The following is an 18,079-nucleotide window of genomic DNA, read 5'->3' on the forward strand; positions in this document are numbered from 1 at the left end:
GAACCGGTCTGAAGCGGGCCATCTCCTGCTCTATGTCTGAGGAGCTCGCCAATTAATCATGCGCGGGCCGTTTGAAAGGCGCCGCGGGCACACTGTCAGCACCCATGTTGTTTGTGTGGACTCTGGAGTTGGACTGTGCATGCTGTCAACAGATTATTTATGTTTCTCCCTCTGCCTTTGATGAGTCATGTTTTGAAATGGTCGGGAAACGGTGGAACAACCACCCAGCTCCGGTCTGGACACACCGCTCAGAGAAAAAATCCCTCTCACTTTTAGATCAGTGCCGGTAAACAATTAAAAAAGCATCAAGTTGCAAATGAGGTTGGGGTACTGCCAGATCTCATCCCTTTGTCTGTAAATCTGTTTTTTTCTTTCCATCTGTCCTATTAGAGCAAAACTTGTTTCCTGTCTCTTTTTCTTTTATTGGACATCCATATAGGATTTAAAACAGTGAGGCAGCAATGCCAACCACCATTGTATCACTTATGTTTGTTTGTTTTGTTTTTTATTTTGTGTTTTTGTTATTTACAATTTCATACATTGTTTTTGCTTTCTAATTGAACGACAGATAAGACACACAAGTGACTTCACATGTGCCGTTTCATATACTTAAAATGTCAAAAACACATGAAGAAGAAGGCAGTGGCCTCAGAAACAGTTCCCAACATTAGTGACACTTCCTCTCTTCTTTGACCTTTGACCCCCTCCCTGCAGATCAGAACAAGCTGAGGAGGATCGCCCACCCAGCCACAGTTTGTCCAACTCCAAGCTAGGGCTGCAGGGTCTGGAGGAGGAGGAAGAGGAAGTGGAAGGCGACGATGAGGAGGAGGAGGAAGGCAGTCTGACAGAGAAGTCTCACGACGAGGCGCCCGAGTCCCCGTCTCCCGTCACAACAGGAGTGTACGAGGAGGACGAGGAGGAGGAAGAGTCGGCTCCATTGGCTATGAGCTATGAACACACTCGCAGGTAAACCACCTATAATAATATGATTAACCGAAACTGCCTGTTTTACCCTCTGTCTTTATAACTCGTGCTAATACTAAACAGCACTGTATACTGAGCAGGAGAGACAGAAGTAAAACAAAGACTGAACAAATAGATTCCCTTTACAGACACTCAAAAAGGTCAGCTTGTGAGGTCAGCTTCTGCTCCTTCTCTTCTCTCCTTTTTCCTCTTCGTCCTTTTATTAAATGTACGTCTCCTTTTCTCTTCTCTTCATGTTTCCTTTCACCTAAACTTTCTCCTTGTCCTTCCGCCTTCCATCGCATTAACTTTCCATCCATCCCTCCCCAACCGACCCATCCACACTGCCCCATTTCTGCCACCCGTCGGTCCATCCATCCCTCGGTGTGCAGGTGTATAGAGGAGGAGGGCTCTCTCCTGGACCTGGAGGGTCTGCCCAGCTTTCCTAAGAGCCTGGAGGGGTTACGTAAAGCAGCGAGTGGCGAGCAACCCTTTGACGTTAAAGACATTTTTAACACTTCACTAGAGTCGGAGGCATTGAAAGAGACTTTGTACAGACAGGCTAAAACCCAGGTATGTGACTGGCTTTTGGATGACCGCTAAAAGAGGGAGGGACAGGAAAGACGCTCTGATAACACAGGAGGAAGGGAACAAAGCTGATTGATAGAGAGATGAGAGGGACCCTTTCACATATTCAGGTTCCTGATAGCTGATTCCGTATCTTAAAAGTGCCTCTTGTCCTGCCCAATCATGTCTTTTCCTTTCACTTAACCTACTAACATTGCCTTTAACTGCTCTTTCTTATCTCCAGTCTCAAAACAGTATAAAGAAACGTAATTACATGGTATAGTGTCATGAATTTAAAGGATAATATGGTGTATCACAACTTGAGATCTAGGAACATGGCAGCATCACTACGAAGAACGTAAAGTAACAGAAATGAGACCTAATAAACTAGAATCGTCCTTTTGATTCTTAACAGGTCATTGGACGGAAGGAAATGTTACTAAGAATGAGAAACTGTGCAGTTTCCTCTTGTTAAAAGTCATCTGTCTTCTCCCGCAGGCTTATGCAATGATGCTGTCTCTCTCGGAGAACAACCCTTTGCATGGGCCCTCCCAGAACTCTCTGGACGCTTGGCTGAGCATGGGAGGTGGACCGTCTGAGACGAGCAGCTTTCACCCGCTCAACCACATCTAGACGAGAGAGAGAGAGAAAGAGAGAGAGAGAGAGAGAGAGAGTGGAAGTGGGAGGAAGAGGATAGACAGAAGCAAGAGACTGACATGTGGACATGAGTACTGAGAAGTCACGGCGGCTGGAGAAGAATTCAGTGTCACGTTCATTCAAGATAGAGAGAATATGTCTGTGTGGATATGTGTGTTCACTTGTGTGTGTGTGTGTGTGTGTGTGTGTGCGTGTGTGTGTGTGTGAGTGTGTTAGTGAGTGAGAGAGGAGGGAGAGACTGTCTCGAGGCATCTCGCAAGACTCTGTCAAAGAGAAAGCACTGCTAAGCTCCTGTTGATGTGAAGGACATGATGAATGCTTCTCAACAGCATTGAAACTCTGCATTACTCCGATCCTCCCCACGTCCACAAGGCCCCCCCCCCCCCCCCCCACCACCACAGAGACCCTACGGAAGGCTCTCATAAAGACACTTAATGACTAGTATGTCTCTAAAGTCTGTGTACACCACCTACTATAAGCACTGCAGCATCAGCACTGCATCAGCACTGCATGTCCACAAGGTGGTGCTGTTTCACCAGGAACATAGTGGGCTCGTGCACTATTGTCTCCAGGTTTCCCCCATCGATCATGGGCGACTCATTTACTGATCTTGTTTCAGTTCTAACTGCAGAATCAACGATAGCACCACACTAAATGTTACTTGAGGAAATGAACAGTTCCAGTAGACTGTTGATTTTTTTTTTTTTTGGAATGATTACATGGAGAATGATGTTCAAATGTGCATGGCAACTGGTGATTTTAATGAGCTATTTGGGACACTAGCCATCGTGATTGGTTCCCCAATGTGATCACGCTGAAAATGAATTGAAATCGAAAAATGAGGAAAGTCTTTCTCTGCTTGTTTATTTCATCGTCATTTGTTAATTTTATTTACTTTCTGTCCTCTTAGATACCACAGTATTGTTTCTTTGTAGGCACCACAGTGCTAAAATTGTTAATATAATTATTTTAGAGAAGGACCAAATTTGTATGATATTGTCATATGGTGTACAAAATAACCTAGATGTTCATAGCAAGAGTGGTTTGTGCCAAATAACCCATAGAAAATGTTTTGTTCTCTGACAATCATTTCATTTCCAAGGGGCTCGCCTTTGCTGTCATAGTTTTTTTTTGTGTTCTTTTCTTATTACGCTCTTATAAATTTGATTTCAGAAGTGTGTGTATGTATTTATTTTTTGGTTGTTTTGTCATGACTGGAGGGGTGATAATGAAGATAAGTCATTTTATCCCTCTTTTCTTGTTGCTGAAGGAATGAACGCCTGTCAGAGCGTGAGGGAGATTCTGAATCTCTGGTATTGATGCGTTAGTGTGCCAAAATGGAAAGAACCCATGAAATTAATAGTTGTTTATTTATAGTGGAAGGTAGCTGTAGTTAGTTATTAGGTCCTATTTGGCATTGTAACGTCCTGCAGTGTTTAGATTTTCTTGTTTTTTCTTGTTTTTTCTTGTTTCAGTTCAACCATTTTACCCAGTATGCTGAATGTGTCTTGTTCAAATTGGCGTGCAAATTGGCTCGAGGGTTATAATGGCGGGAGCAGACTTGGACAGCTCTCACTATGAACGTCAGAAAAGGGGCATTACATTGTCGCTATTGAATCTGACTAGTTTCCACCACATCAAGCTCCCCTTTCCCTTTGTTTTTCATCCGATACATGTAGTGTAACCAATAAATAATCCCTTTAAAAGTAGTTGTCCTGTATGACATGGTCCAAAAGTTGAAAACACACAGTCAAAACTGCATGAAAATCTGGTTTTTGCTGCATTGAAGTGACAAATTCGCTATTTGCGCAAGAAGGAAGGCAAGGACTGATGAAACCAAAAAACAAGAGCAAAGTTAACCACAGAGTGTCATCATGGGTGTCATAATTCTGCTGGTCGGTCCTTCCAACACATGTAAAAAAAAAGAAAAAATGTCTACTCTGGACAGGGAAAACAGAAAACACTTGATCATGAATTGAACTTGATATTCCCTGTTCGTCTTGTGAGATCATACTGAAAACTCATTCCATGTGGTCTACAAGGTAGCTGTGCCGTGGAGGGCACGAGTCATTTACTGTAGATAACTGTAGATAGCTGCAGGAGGCAGGGAGGGTGAGCATTGTTGATCATTGTTGCCTTGATCCTCCCTGCGTACTGGGACTTTCAGAACTAGGCCTGATGCTGTATTTTCAAACTAGTACTTAAACCAATATGGGTCCAAGCCATAAATTGATCAGGCTTAGGTCTCTAGAACTACGATCACGGATAGATTAGACTAGTTTCACTTTCAGTAGACGGAGCAGCTCATGCTTGACATGGAGGGATAAGAAAAATCGGAAACAGAAGCACTGTAATTTTTCTTCACCACAGCAGGTGGTGGTGTGATGCGAGGACTGATGCATCATCTCATTTTTCTAAAGACAGAAGTCTTTGTTTTTTTTATAATTCTACTGAATGAGATTTCATTCATGGTAAACACGTTGTTTTCCAACTCGTGGTTATAAAATGTAAAGACTTGGGTTGTTAAGTTTTTAGGTTGACTATATGTAGTAATTCATGTCATGGACTACTGTAATAAGTACGCGCTGTGTAAAGCAAAGGAATCGAAGGCATTGAAGTATTCCATTCTGCCAACTTCAGAAAGTATTCTGGCAGATGGTCGCTGAAATGTATTTCAGCATAATCGAACATGGTTGCTGTTTTCCCCCCACTGTTACAGGAGAAAGTAAAAAAAATATACATATTGTTTCTTTTGAACTGTATAGTATTTTAAAGAATGAAAAACAATGATGCATTTGTCTGAAGAAAAAAAAATCATTGAAAAATATGGGTTTAAATGGATGGTGCTTGTTTTGTTTGAATCTGAGTTGTATATCGCCTCTGTTATGTTTATTGAAAACAAACAAAAAAAAAAGATATTGTGCATGACGTGTTTAGCAGTCATAATGATGTCCATTTGTGAAATGTGTATCAAATCAAAAAATGCGAGAAAAAAAAAAAGAAAAGAAAAAAGAAATCCGTAGATGCACTTATTGTACATGTGGTTAGGTTAGTAGGTTTGACTTCAAGTTCTTGACTGCCTTACAGGTGGCTCTGAAAGACATAGAAAAGACTTGTGGGACACGACATAATGAAAAACAATAAAGGATTGTAGAATAATATTGAACAATTCTGAAATTGCAGTTCTTTTGATGCTTGTGATTATTGAAGATGTACTTTAGAGAAATTTCATTGAAAAGATATGACTCTGATGTTAATTCTGTAGAATAGCAATGTATACCAAATGTAATCTTTCCAATGCTATGAAGAATTTATACATGAAATTGATATGCAATAAAACCTGTGTGCTTTTTAAATGAGATGTCCACTGTGTGTGTGTGTGTGTGTGTGTGTGTGTGTGTGTGTGTGTGTGTGTGTGTATGTGTGTGTGTGTGTGTGTGTGTGTGTGTGTGTGTGTGTGTGTAAAGAGAATGATCAGTGAAATACAACTCAAGTGGTTTCCATCCCGGTGTCTCATTCATTATGAATGGACAGCTGAAACACTTTGTCAATTAATCGTTTTAATCGTTCAATTAAGTCTTTAATCAAGCAACGAGCATTTAGAAAAATAGTAATTTATACATAGTGATTTCTTTATGTATAGATGGTTTGACCAGTAGGGACAGATAGAGTATACATAGACAAACTGAACCAGCTAAAAGGGCTGCCATGAGAATAAGAAATTAGAACAATGAAATAAAAGACACTTATGTCTCATGATGAGAAAGGCTTCTTAAAGGTTTGCTGCAAATTTCCAGGTGATCAGGTAGGTAAAAGTTAATGAATGCAGATCATTCACAGCCCACAACAGAAGTACAGAAAGTGCTCATAATGAGCACTTGAAGACATCACAATACCCTGAGTGTTACCCTCAAGAACATTTTACAATATAAGAAGGAATAAATACAGACGGGTGCTAAGTCAAACAGTCATTACATGACAAAGTATAGACTTCTGAGCAGAAAATGGATCACAGTGACCGAGAGTGTTTTAAAATCTGAATGTGAGGTGGCAGGGAAGAGGAAATATTAGACAGACATTACAAAAGTAGATATCAAAATACAGCTACTGTGTGTTCTGACACACTGCTGTAGCTGACGAAAAAAGAGTGTTTCCTGCTCATAGGGTTAAAATCAGATGACCACTGAATGTGCTATGATTATTTTCATTGTCAAACACCCTTTAGTTAGTCAGCAGATGGACAGACAGAACATCTCTGACCTCTATAAGCAGCGTGACGCCAATAGAAGATTTCCCAAAATAGGACGGCTGATGCTCATATGCAACAAAGATTTTGTCCCCGTTCTTGACTTATTGAACGTTCATATAATAACTATTGGATAGATGAAATTTATATTTCTATTTCATCTACTGTGATCATCAGATCAGGATTTCAATTAACAAAATTAAGTTAACATTTGTGGGTAAGTGTCTTTCCAACTAAAACATCTCAATAACTGTTTGATGATAGTCACGAAGTTTGGTACAGACATTCATGTTTTCCTCGGGATAAATAGTAACATCCTCTGTGATCCCTCACCTTTTTATCTAGGCCACCATCAGGTAAGCATCTTAATCAGTCCAGTACTTTGGTTTATGACCAAACCTACAGATGTACACATCAGACTATACTGTACTTTGTAATTGTGCTGAATAATATCTGTGAGACGCTGGTCTTGTTTTGTTCCTGTCCTTCAATTGTGTATGAAGCTGTAATATTGTAGGACACTAACAGTGACCTCAGTTTGATGCTGTAGTTTAAAAAGAAAAGAGTTTAAAAGGTGTAGAAGACAAGGATTTATAGACTGAGAACATTCTGTTGCTGTTGTTAAACTGACACACTGTGTACATTAAGAAGAACGTTATAAAGTCTCCCAGGAGCTTTTCTTTGACTCATCTTTACCTGCAGGTCATACTGCAAAACAGTTCAGTGTTACATCATTATACAAATCTGACCAAAACTGTTGTTGCTGTTCCTAAGTTGACACACATATTTAGAAGAACTCTATGAAGTTTAATCTTTTCTTTGACTCATCATTGCCAGCAAGTCATATTGTTAAAAAACACAGTTTCTGTGTTCATCTCAGCCTTAAATAGTGTCTCATGCTGATCAAAAATTACCAGAAATATTATATGAGACATGTGCAGGAGATTTGGTTGATAACACTGATTATGTTGAGCATGACATCAGGAAAATGACACTGAAAACACAGCACTCAAACGTAAATGATTTATTAGTAGCTGTATGTTTGAATGTAGCTCCCAGTACTTGAATAATCAGTTCACCAAAATTCAAAGAGTTTATTTTAATATCTGGCTCAGTGTTGTGTATTTCACTAACACAGGAAATCTTACTGTGTCATTTTAGTTACAAACATATTTTATTTACTCCAAGGTGGATACTCAAAAATTAAAATCAGTGTCACATCATGGCTGAAAAAGGCAGAGAAAGACAGCAACAGATCAATATTATTGGTAATGTCAATTAAGTTTAAGTTTGTAAATACTGAACATTATTTTGCGAAAAAAAAAAGTCATTGAATGAGTAGCAAACTAAAGATTATCATCCCGACCTGTTCAAACATTAATGACACAGTCAGATGTAGTGACCTCCATCAGGATGTTCATCAGCTGAGATCAAATGACTCATTACAGATGAGAGTTTTCTCTCTTTACTTACTGAATAAATCCAGCGTGGTTTTAAAGTCTGACTCTTGAAAAGCAACAACACAATGTTAATTTATGTCATTTTCAGCACCGCCACATTTTTTCTTGACTGAAATGAACGAGTCGTCCAAAACCAAAGACAAGTGCTGAAACATTAAGTCATAATATGACAAAGTGTTGAGCTGCAGATTAGAAAATAGATCAGAGTGACTGCTGATTGAGCTTTAATCCCATCAACATCTGTGACAACAGCTGTTTAAGATGTGAATGTGAATTAACAGACAGAAAGAAATATTCCAGGAAGATAATAGTTTAAAAAAAACATGGTGATCTTTATACAGCTACTGTGTGTACTGAATAATCTGGTCACTATAAATTCATTGATGACAACAAAATCAGTTTCAGTCACAATATAATTCCTCACTATCCATATAAAAGTAAAATGTATGTTTGAGTAGTGGGTTTAACAGTTGTCTAATCAAAAATTGCTTTTGGTGAATCTTAAATTCTGTACGTCCAAACTGATAAGACACATTTATTTGCTCTTCTGCTCACAATAAGAGGATATTTCATCTGAAAGAAAGATCTTGTTGAAGAAAAGACACAGACAGTAATGCAATGATATCTTCATATTTTTATTCAAATGCACAAGAATACAATAATAAAAAAGTTACTAGTACATACATACAAATGACTGTTGCTGCAAACATTTGTGATCCAGCCTTCATAACCATAACAAAATACGATAATGCTATATGTCAACATATTCAGATAGTTAAGAAAAAGCAAACATCTCCACGTTTCTCACAAATTAGTTCACTTCAACTTCTCTAGCTGTCCATCACTGTTCATTTTGGAGTAAATAAGAAAAGACATGCAAATAAAAAATTCATAAACTTTTTCTGACCAAAAAGATTGTTGTTGTTGTCAATCAGCTGTCATATAAAAGAGAAAGAAATGACACATCTATCAAGAAGTAGTGATACACACTACAGTGTGGGCAGGTTTTCATACAGTTAAAGAAAAAGGAGTGTTTCCTGCTCACATGGTGAAAAGCAGATGACCACTGAAGGTGATATGATGATTTTCATTGTCAAATAGCCTTGAGTGATGCCACTGACGCATATACACAACATCTCCGACCTCTAGAAGCAACGTGACACCATTGGAAGAACTTGCAGCACTGGACGGCTGATGTTCATATGCATTACAAATATGTTCTCCGTTCTTGACCAACACAGCGCCTGATTGATGTGAAGCATGTCCATACATGTAGAACTCAAAGTGGTAGGCTCCTCTCACTGGTGCAGTGAAAAAACCTGTGGGACATTTTAAACAAAGAATCAACTGCTGCAACATCTGTCAACCAGGTTGATGTCAACATACCAAAAAAATCAAATAAATTATTTGATTTTGTGACTTTGAGTACCTGTGTTTGGGTTGTAGGCGTTTCCAATGTTAGTCACAACATGTCTGAAGACCAGAAGAGTGTGTGTGTTAAATGGTCCAATATATCCAGAGCCTGAAGCCAACAGTGAAGCTGAGAAAGCCACCTGTTTGACTGAGAGAGAAACATACTTGTTATAAAGTGACTGATGTTACAGCAACGATGAGCATGTTTCAAAATAAAGTTATCTAAAGGAACATATTATTCTTAGTGTTTTTGTGCTATTGACATCAGATAAGGTTTTACTTTAGACAAATATTATGAGAACTAATCTGTTTGAATATTGAGTTGCTGGTTTAGTTCTCAGTCTTACCTTCTCCATCTCTCTTTAGAGCCTCCACCTGGTTTTCTGTGACATTCGTCCTGGCTTTAATGGAGATCAGCTCTGCTGTTTGTGCTGGAGAAAAGTCACATCATGACATGTAATATCTATAATGAAAGATTTAGCCAAAGCCAAGAGTGAAATTAATCAGAATGTGGCAAATGTGTCTCCAATTGAAACAGTCTTTGATGATGAAAAATATTTAATTATCACTGTTTTCATGACAGTGTGCGTGTCTCTGATTTGTCATTTAAACATATAAAACTATTGGTCATTACCTTGTAGCTGCTGCTTCAGCTTGTCCACCTCAGTCTTGTACAGCTCCAGTTCTGTCAGCTTAGCTGTCTGTGCTGAAAATGAAAGATGAAATGTTAAGACATTTTAAGGGCTGTCAAACAATTAATTTTTAAAATCGCGATTAATTGCATTTTGTCCATAGTTAACTCGCGATTAATTGCAAATGAATCGCAATTTTTTGGGCACATTTCTTTTTGTTCTAAATGTACCTTGATGTATTTTTTTCATGTTCTTAATACTTTTAACAACATAAGAAAGGGCAAATATGCTTGCTTTATGAAAATGTTTATTCAACACTGTAAATCATGCAGGAAAATAAAAGGCTCAAAAAATATCTCCTCACCCTAAATGGGATCAAAACATGGTGATGTCTGCTTTTTTTTTATCTGGACATTTTTTATCTGGGGCGAGGGGGGGCGTTGGGCTCTCTGCATCTGCCAAGTGTTTGGTTTGCAAATGATATTTGAGACTCGCTGTACTTCAATGGTAACTCATTTCATGTCGACAGTACGTGCAGATAACTTTTGTCCTATCGAGGGGCGTTGGGCTCTCTGCATCTGCCAAGTGTTTGGTTTGCAAATGATATTTGAGACTCGCTGTACTTCAATGGTAACTCATTTCATGTCGACAGTACGTGCAGATAACTTTTGTCCTATCGACCGAACCATCTGGCCCAACCCTGCTTCTTCTTCTTTTGATTCCCTTTCTTATTCTTCTGCCGCCCTCTGGATCAAGACTACAGGTGCCACTGACGGCCGTAATTCAAACAATGCACGCTCCTTTTTTTTTTTTTACAGTTTTTCTCGATTGTTTACACACATTTTCTGAAAGCATGCCTCATACTCTCAGGACTCTACACACAAATCAAAAATCACACACACAATGGGCAAAACACCTCAATTCTCCTGCAAAATGAAACTTGAGATTCAAAACAATGTTATTTCTTCTCAAAATGGTATTTTGTTTTCAAATGACACACACAAACCATCAAATGAATAGACATTTATAAGAACCAGTTGAACACTGATGTGCTCAATGTAAAACACTATGATGAATGGAAAACACTTCTTCTTCATTCATCATAATGACTTAGGCCTTTTTTGTTCAGTTACACTTACTACAGTCAGTACATACATAAGTGTGTTGTAAAATATTTGAGAATATTGTTTTTATACTCAGAACACACAAATACATGGTAACAGATATATTTTATTTTTCCCACAAAACAATGTACACAGTGTACATCCCAACCAACACAAAGTGCATATACAACAATATACGATCTACATACAAAACAACAGAAGAATTTACTGTACACAGTTACAGTAAAAAAAAACAACAAAAAAAAACTGTGCAGCATGCTCTCCTCTGTTTCGGTCTGGCCACAGCACCTCATCCACATCACAAGCCATGTTTTCCCTGGCCAAGCAGCAAGAGAAACATCGCTTAGCATGGTGAATCCAGCCATGACAAGCACCAACTGCTATATCCAGTTCCATAGGTTGGAGAAGGGGTATACGCATTTGTGGATTTCGGTCATACACTTTCCATCTCCAGACAGAAAAAAAATTCTCAATAGGACTGAGGGATGGAGAATATGGAGGGAGATAAACAACTATAAAGCGTGGGTGGGCAGTGAACCAGTTACGAACCAGAGCAGCCCAGTGGAAACTTACGTTGTCCCAAATGACAACGTACCTGAGCTGATCTGGTGGAATGAGTGTGTTGTGTAGAGTGTCCAGGTGTTTGCCCATGTAATGAGTCAGTGTGCATAGTAAGACAATTAACTTTTGAATTTTGAATGACAGTGTGTTCCTTGTGAAAACAAGAGATTTTCTTTATGAAAATTGTACCAAATGCAGGGAATTGTGTGTAGTCTTTCGAAAAACTGCAATTTGAGTGTAAAGCAGGAATTGTGCTTGTAGTATAGCAGAATTGGTCCAGGGGGTTGGTGCATCAGTTACATGTTGTGGTCATTTTGTCTCAAGTACCAGTTTTTGTGTGTAAACAATTGAGAAAAACTGTAATACCGAGCGTTAAAGCTAGGGTCTACAATCCTGGAGAGCGATCAAGATTTGAAAGTGGCACCTCCTCTAAGTCTTACCCCCCCTCCCCATCCCGTCAGTGCTCCGTCCAAAGCCACTCCCCCACAAACTTGAACGCGCATCTGTTAGGCTACGTTCACACTGCAGTTACAAGTGACCTGAATCCGATTTTTTCGCTCATATGTGACCCATATCTGATTTGCTTTTGACAGTGTGAACAGCGCAAGTCGCATTGAATCTGACATTTTCTAATCAGATTCAGGCCACATTTAAATGTGGTACTGAATCGGATACGTATCGGATTTTTTTGGATGCGACCGCAATCTGAACAGCCAGGTCGCATTTAATGCGACTTTGACGTCATTCTGACCTGCGCTGCACTGTTTTGTAAATGAATGACAAATAAAGTTGATTGAAAAAAAAGTGTGCCACAGGCGGGAGCGAGCGGGAGCCACGAACATAATCAAAACAAACATGGAGGACAGCATTGAAGCAGGTGGCCAGTGGAGGGACAGTGAGGTTTTAGACCTCATAAGTAAGACGCCGCATCCAAATACTCCTCTGTACGGATGTTGCCGCTATTGCTCCGCATAGAGCCATCATTAAAATATGAATTTTCTTTCTCCTCTTCCTCCTTCGTGATATCACCCACTCACAAATTTGCCGGCTGCCGCCACACACTGTTTTTAGCATTAAGCCATACAGTCCCACGTTACCGGTTGCCGTTGACATTTTCGCTTCCGTAAACACCGCTGTGGCATGATGTCATCAATGATCGACTGTGCATGCGGGTCACTTCAGGAGCGTGAGCTGTTCACACAGCAATCCGTAGACAGGCCGCATTTAAAGAGGTAATGTGAACAGCCAAACAAAAAATCGGATTTGAGCAATAAATCGGAATTGTGCATTAAGACCTGCAGTGTGAACGTAGCCTTAGTGGGACTCAGCTGGGAGAAGGAGATGCCGGAGCAAGACGCAGCAATTCAGCTGAATTTAGCACGGAGCAGACAGGAAGTCAAGCGCCAAAATAACAAACTACATCCGGTTACTTTTCAACATAAAACACTCCATGTTGACACCAGCACACATCGTGAGGCCAGCTGTCTATCGTACTGCGCCGTACTACGTTTCTCTCTATGGCGCTGAACGAGACATGAAGGCAAGGATTTTTCTCAGTCCTACAGCTGCCACAGAGGTTCGATTATTTTCGTTCCTTTTTCTGAATACATAATGTATTGACATAATGTATTGACTACTCTCAGGATATCAGGACCAGCACGTTAACGCGCGATTAATGTGTTAAAGCGAAACTCTCGCCAAAAAGCAACAGAGGCTTTATTTGGGATTGAATATGAGTCAAACCTTCGTGTGAAAGCATAATTACGACGAAAGAGGCACTTTTAAGATTTACCGTAGTTTCGGTTTTGGGCAAGTTAATTTTGAACGGGTGTGCATGGGGCAAGACATGCTAGCATCAAAATCGCTATTTTTATAACACTAAGAAGGCTCGACACAACATGAAACTTTGCTCGTAGCATCACTAGGGTCTCTACTCATGAACAAGAGCATTGAGAACATTGTTTGTGTACACAGAGTTTATGAAAAAGAAGGTTTTTGAACTACTCACGTTAGCTGCTGCACTCCTGCGCGTCGCTGTCATGCCAGACAAAAAGTGTTGATCCCCGAATGTGACCTGACAGGCAGGAGAGTAATGGTGAACCGCTCCTCAAACGTGCCTGTCAGGTCGCACTCGGGGATCAACACTTTTTGCCTGCCATGACGGCAACGCGCAGGAGGTGCAGCAGCTAACGTGAGTAGTTCAAAAACCTTCTTTTTCATAAACTCTGTGTACACTAACAATGTTCTCAATGCTTGTGTTCATGAGTAGAGACCCTGGTGATGCTACGAGCAAAGTTTCATGTTGTGTCGAGCCTTCTTAGTGTTCTAAAAATAGCGATTTTGATGCTAGCATGTCTTGCCCCATGCACTCCCGTTCAAAATTAACGTGCCCAAAACCGAAACTACGGTAAATCTTAAAAGTGCCTCTTTCGTCGTAATTATGCTTTCACACGAAGGTTTGACTGAAATATTGAGTTGCTAGTTTAGTTCTCAGTCTTACCTTCTCCATCTCTCTTTAGAGCCTCCACCTGGTTTTCTGTGACATTAGTCCTGGCTTTAATGGAGATCAGCGCTGCTGTTTGTGCTGGAGAAAAGTCACAACATGACATGTTTGTCTGTAACCTGTGTACACATACACCTATGTTTGATAGATTCATGTATTTCATCATGGCTGTCTTCATCAAGGTTGGCTTTGGCCATTGAACATTCAGATATTGTGTTAAAAACACTTAAACTGGTCAGGAGAATTCAGATATCAGCAACAGAATGAATTGTAATGTGTTTACTCAGTGTTTCAGTGTCCTGATTTCAAAGGTAACTAGTTACATTTACTCTGTTACATGTACTTGAGTTACTTTTAGGGGTAATTTGTATTTTCTGAACAGGTTTGAATGTAGTTCCTTGAGTAGATTTTCTGAGAAAAATCTGTTCATTTACTCTGTTACATTTGGAAACAAAGGCACTACTTTTGTTATTTCATGCACTCATGCACATTCTGTTAAGAGGCAGCTGGGCCCAGGTCTGCTGGAGCTCTGTTATCAGTCCTACCACAGATGATTTGTTATTGTGTCTAAAATAAATACAGGTGTGTGTTCACTTCTTCGCCTGATGAAGATCATCTATGGTTGGAAACATTTCAGCCTGACTCGCTTTATATAAGACAGAAATGTGCCAGTGTTTTTTTTCTTTTTTCTTTTCAAACAATAACTACTCAATTAACTTTTTCAAGCAGTACTTTTGTACTCAAGTAGTTATTTTGATGACTACTTTCATTTCTACCTGAGTAACTGTTCATGAGAAGTAACATTACTTTTACTTTAAAGTCATTCACAACATAAATGTAAAGGCTTCGATTGTTGTTGTGTTTAATTTGTAGATTTGATGTAGAATTATCTGTCATTGCTCTCTACACATCATGATGGCTACAGTGTTCTCCACACAGTACCTTGAAGATCTTGCTTTAGTTTGTCCACCTCAGTCTTCTGCTTCTCCACCTCAGTCTTCTGTAACTCCAGTTCTTTCAGTTTCGCTGCTTGAGCTTGAATAATGAAATAAATGCCTGAATGTCTTTACTGCAACATCAATTTCCTTAGAAAGCTTCTGTAAACTCTGAGTTACTGTTGTAGCCACATTAGCTACATGACTCTATGAGATGTCACTGTCAGTCATTCAGTCAGTCCACCACTTTGACACTGAAATGTATATTTATATTTTATCTACTGTGATCATCAGGTCAGGATTTCAATTAACACAGTTAAGTTAACATTTATCAACAACTAAATCGTCTCAATAACTATTTGATTATAGTCATGAAGTTTGGTACAGCATTCATGTTCTCCTCAGGATGAATAGTAACATCCTCTGTGATCCCTCACCTTTTTATCTAGGCCACCATCAGGTAAACATCTTAATCAGTCCAATACTTTGGGTGATGACCAAACCTACAGACACACACATCAGACTATACTGTACTTTGTATTTTGTGCTGATTAATATCTGTGAGCACGCTGATCTTGTTTTGTTTCTGTCCTTTTGTGTAAGAAGCTGTAATATTGTAGGACACTGTAACAGTGACCTCAGTTTGTGTGTACAAACAGAGTTCACTGTGTACATTAAGAAGAACGTTATAAAGTCTCCCAGGAGCTTTTCTTTGACTCAACTTTACCTGTAGGTGATACTGCAAAACAGTTTAGTGTTAAATTATACAAAAACCTCCTATAACAAAGCAGTGTCTCTTATCGATATAACTTCCCTCACTACCTTACATACTACTGTACCTTCTTTCTCTCTCTGTAAGTGCCTCATCTCCACCCTCTGTTCAGCCAATGAGGCGCTCATCTCTCTCAGCACAGCATGGATGTCTTGTGTACATCTCTGTTGTTGGTCAGCAGTATTTGTTGGTTCTCTTCTCTCAGCTTCAGTTTGATCTCCAAGTGGAATAATGTGGTTGGCAGGCTCTGTTTGAAGCTGAACCGTGCCGAGAGAGCAGATCAGCAGCAACAGAGGAAAACACATTGTCGTCTCCATTCTCAAAGTGACGGTCTGTTCAGTTCTGCTGTGTAGTTTCTGTGTTCATCTCAGTCTTAAATAGTGTCTGATGCTGATCAATCATTACCAGAAATGACCAGAAAACAGACACATGCAGGACATCAGTTTGATAACACTGATCACATGGAGCATGTCATCAGAACACTGAAAACACAGCACACAAAGATAAATGATTTATTAGAACCTGTACACCCATCAGTCAAAACATTAACAAGACTAATAGGTGAAGTGAAAAACATTGATCACCTTGTAACAATGAAATGTTCTGGGAAACCTTGGGTCCTGATATTCATGTGGATGTCACTTGACGTGCGCCACCCACCAGAACCTAGCTGGCTCGGACTATGTGCTGAGACCCTATTTGTACTGTTGGTACAAATAGGTTTGGTGCTGTTCTGAGCATTATTTGTGGCTTTGTGGTGGCGGTTTATATTTGGACCCATTTACTGCAATGTATTGCTGTCGTGCAGTCATTTCTGAGGTTGATAAAACTCCGTAAATTAGCGGTCTGCTAACTTGATCTCTCGAGAGGGAGTCTAACACAGTTTCACGGTGATTTAGACCATGGATTAAATTAACACCGGAATATCCCTTTAACATAAAATATGCTCTCAATTATGGAAATGGGCCATGATTGTGGTGACACTGTAAATACAAACTTTGTGGGAAAAAAGCTGAAAGCCAATGAGAAGCACTGTAATTCACCTGTGACGTGTTTGTATAAAGGAGAATGAGGTTGTTAATAAAGTTATTTTCCTGTGAGGATTGCAGTTAGAACAGCCCACGATGTTTCATTCTTCTGTCATGCCCCAGTTTTGGTCTCGCACAAGCACTGTTAGGAACGCTGTGCTTTGATAACAGGTTATAGGCCAGAGCTATCCAGAGAAAGTTATTTAGTTTTTGTCACCGAAAGAAATGTTTCAGTGTACCGTGTGTCTGGTGAGTTAGCATGCTATTACCATGAGAAGAGGGATCGCTGACTCATGCGGCAGGGCCGAAAGACCCAGAGTGGAAAGGTTGACTAGTTGTTGGTCTCGACTAGCTTTTGACGGAGATGAAAGACATTATGCACTTTGGGAGACGAAGTGTTTGAGCCGTCTTCATTTCCTTAGAATAAAAGATCCCATTTTGAGAGATGAGAGTAGCAACGAAGATGAGGACAATGACAAAGTGGAAGCAGCACCAATAGATAATGAGAAGACAAATGCTGCAGCAGATGTGGAGTTGAGTACAGTTTTAAGTTGATAAAAGTTTGTCACTGATAATGTGAGAAGCTGTGGACGATGGGCGTAAGGCACTAAAGATGATAAGAGACTATTAGGCCGGCAAAGGGAAGCCTCGATAATAAACCTGTATACAGAACTCACTTCACTTCAGGCAAACAGTGAGGGTGTGATGGTCTATGTTATACACGCAGAGAAAGCTGCGGCACTGAGGAATGCTGTAGAAACTTTAAGTAACAAACTGTTAATTGTAATGATTTTGAAGAAACTTCTAGAGTCATTCAAACTTTTCACTATTCATGTCACACATAGAGAAGTGGCAGTGTCCGTTGCCCAAATAAAAAACTAAGCCACAGAGCTACGAAGACACCAAAAAGATGTGCACAACGGCATTCGACGACAACGTCATGAAAGTGCGGGCACACCTGAGTTCCAGACCAGCTAAGGCAAGTACCAGTGATCAGGGAGACAAGGTTGCGGACACAGTGTGCTTCAGAGAGGACACAAAGCAAGGACATGTCAACACAAGCAGTGGTATAGTCAGTGTCAAAGCATGACACATCAAGATGCAACCTGTAGACTAAGGTGACCAGATTTCTGAAATGAAAATCGGGGACATTTTCAGTGCGGTGGTCAAAATTCAAATGTTATCATTATGAAATAAATAGCAGGGGCAATCACATGT

At 39.8% G+C, this 18,079-nt stretch overlaps 2 protein-coding genes across 13 annotated transcripts in view; one reads left to right on the forward strand and one right to left on the reverse strand.

The window, feature by feature from the left end:
• The window catches only part of prdm16 (PR domain containing 16), a 186,140-nt gene extending 180,597 nt beyond the window's left edge, over positions 1-5,543 (forward strand). For 11 of the 12 annotated variants that reach the window (XM_030423124.1, XM_030423129.1, XM_030423126.1 and 8 more), the window contains 3 exons: positions 715-966; positions 1,356-1,536; positions 2,029-5,543. In XM_030423124.1, coding sequence (XP_030278984.1) covers positions 715-966; positions 1,356-1,536; positions 2,029-2,163 — 568 coding nt within the window. In that variant the 3' untranslated portion in view covers positions 2,164-5,543. The remainder of the gene's footprint in view (positions 1-714; positions 967-1,355; positions 1,537-2,028) is intronic. The other variant, XM_030423132.1, reaches the window with a different exon arrangement.
• A 2,967-nt stretch (positions 5,544-8,510) lies between these two features.
• On the reverse strand, positions 8,511-15,961 carry LOC115585859 (complement C1q-like protein 2). The gene is made up of 5 exons (XM_030424527.1): positions 15,901-15,961; positions 14,124-14,207; positions 9,654-9,737; positions 9,323-9,454; positions 8,511-9,212 (listed from the first exon to the last, which is right to left on the reverse strand). The coding sequence occupies exons 1-5, from the start codon at positions 15,959-15,961 to the stop codon at positions 8,935-8,937; spliced, it is 639 nt and encodes a 212-aa protein (XP_030280387.1). The 3' UTR covers positions 8,511-8,934.
• Between the last annotated feature and the right edge of the window lie 2,118 nt (positions 15,962-18,079).

The sequence above is a fragment of the Sparus aurata genome, chromosome 7, assembly GCF_900880675.1.
Source record: "Sparus aurata chromosome 7, fSpaAur1.1, whole genome shotgun sequence".
NCBI lineage: Eukaryota > Metazoa > Chordata > Actinopteri > Spariformes > Sparidae > Sparus > Sparus aurata.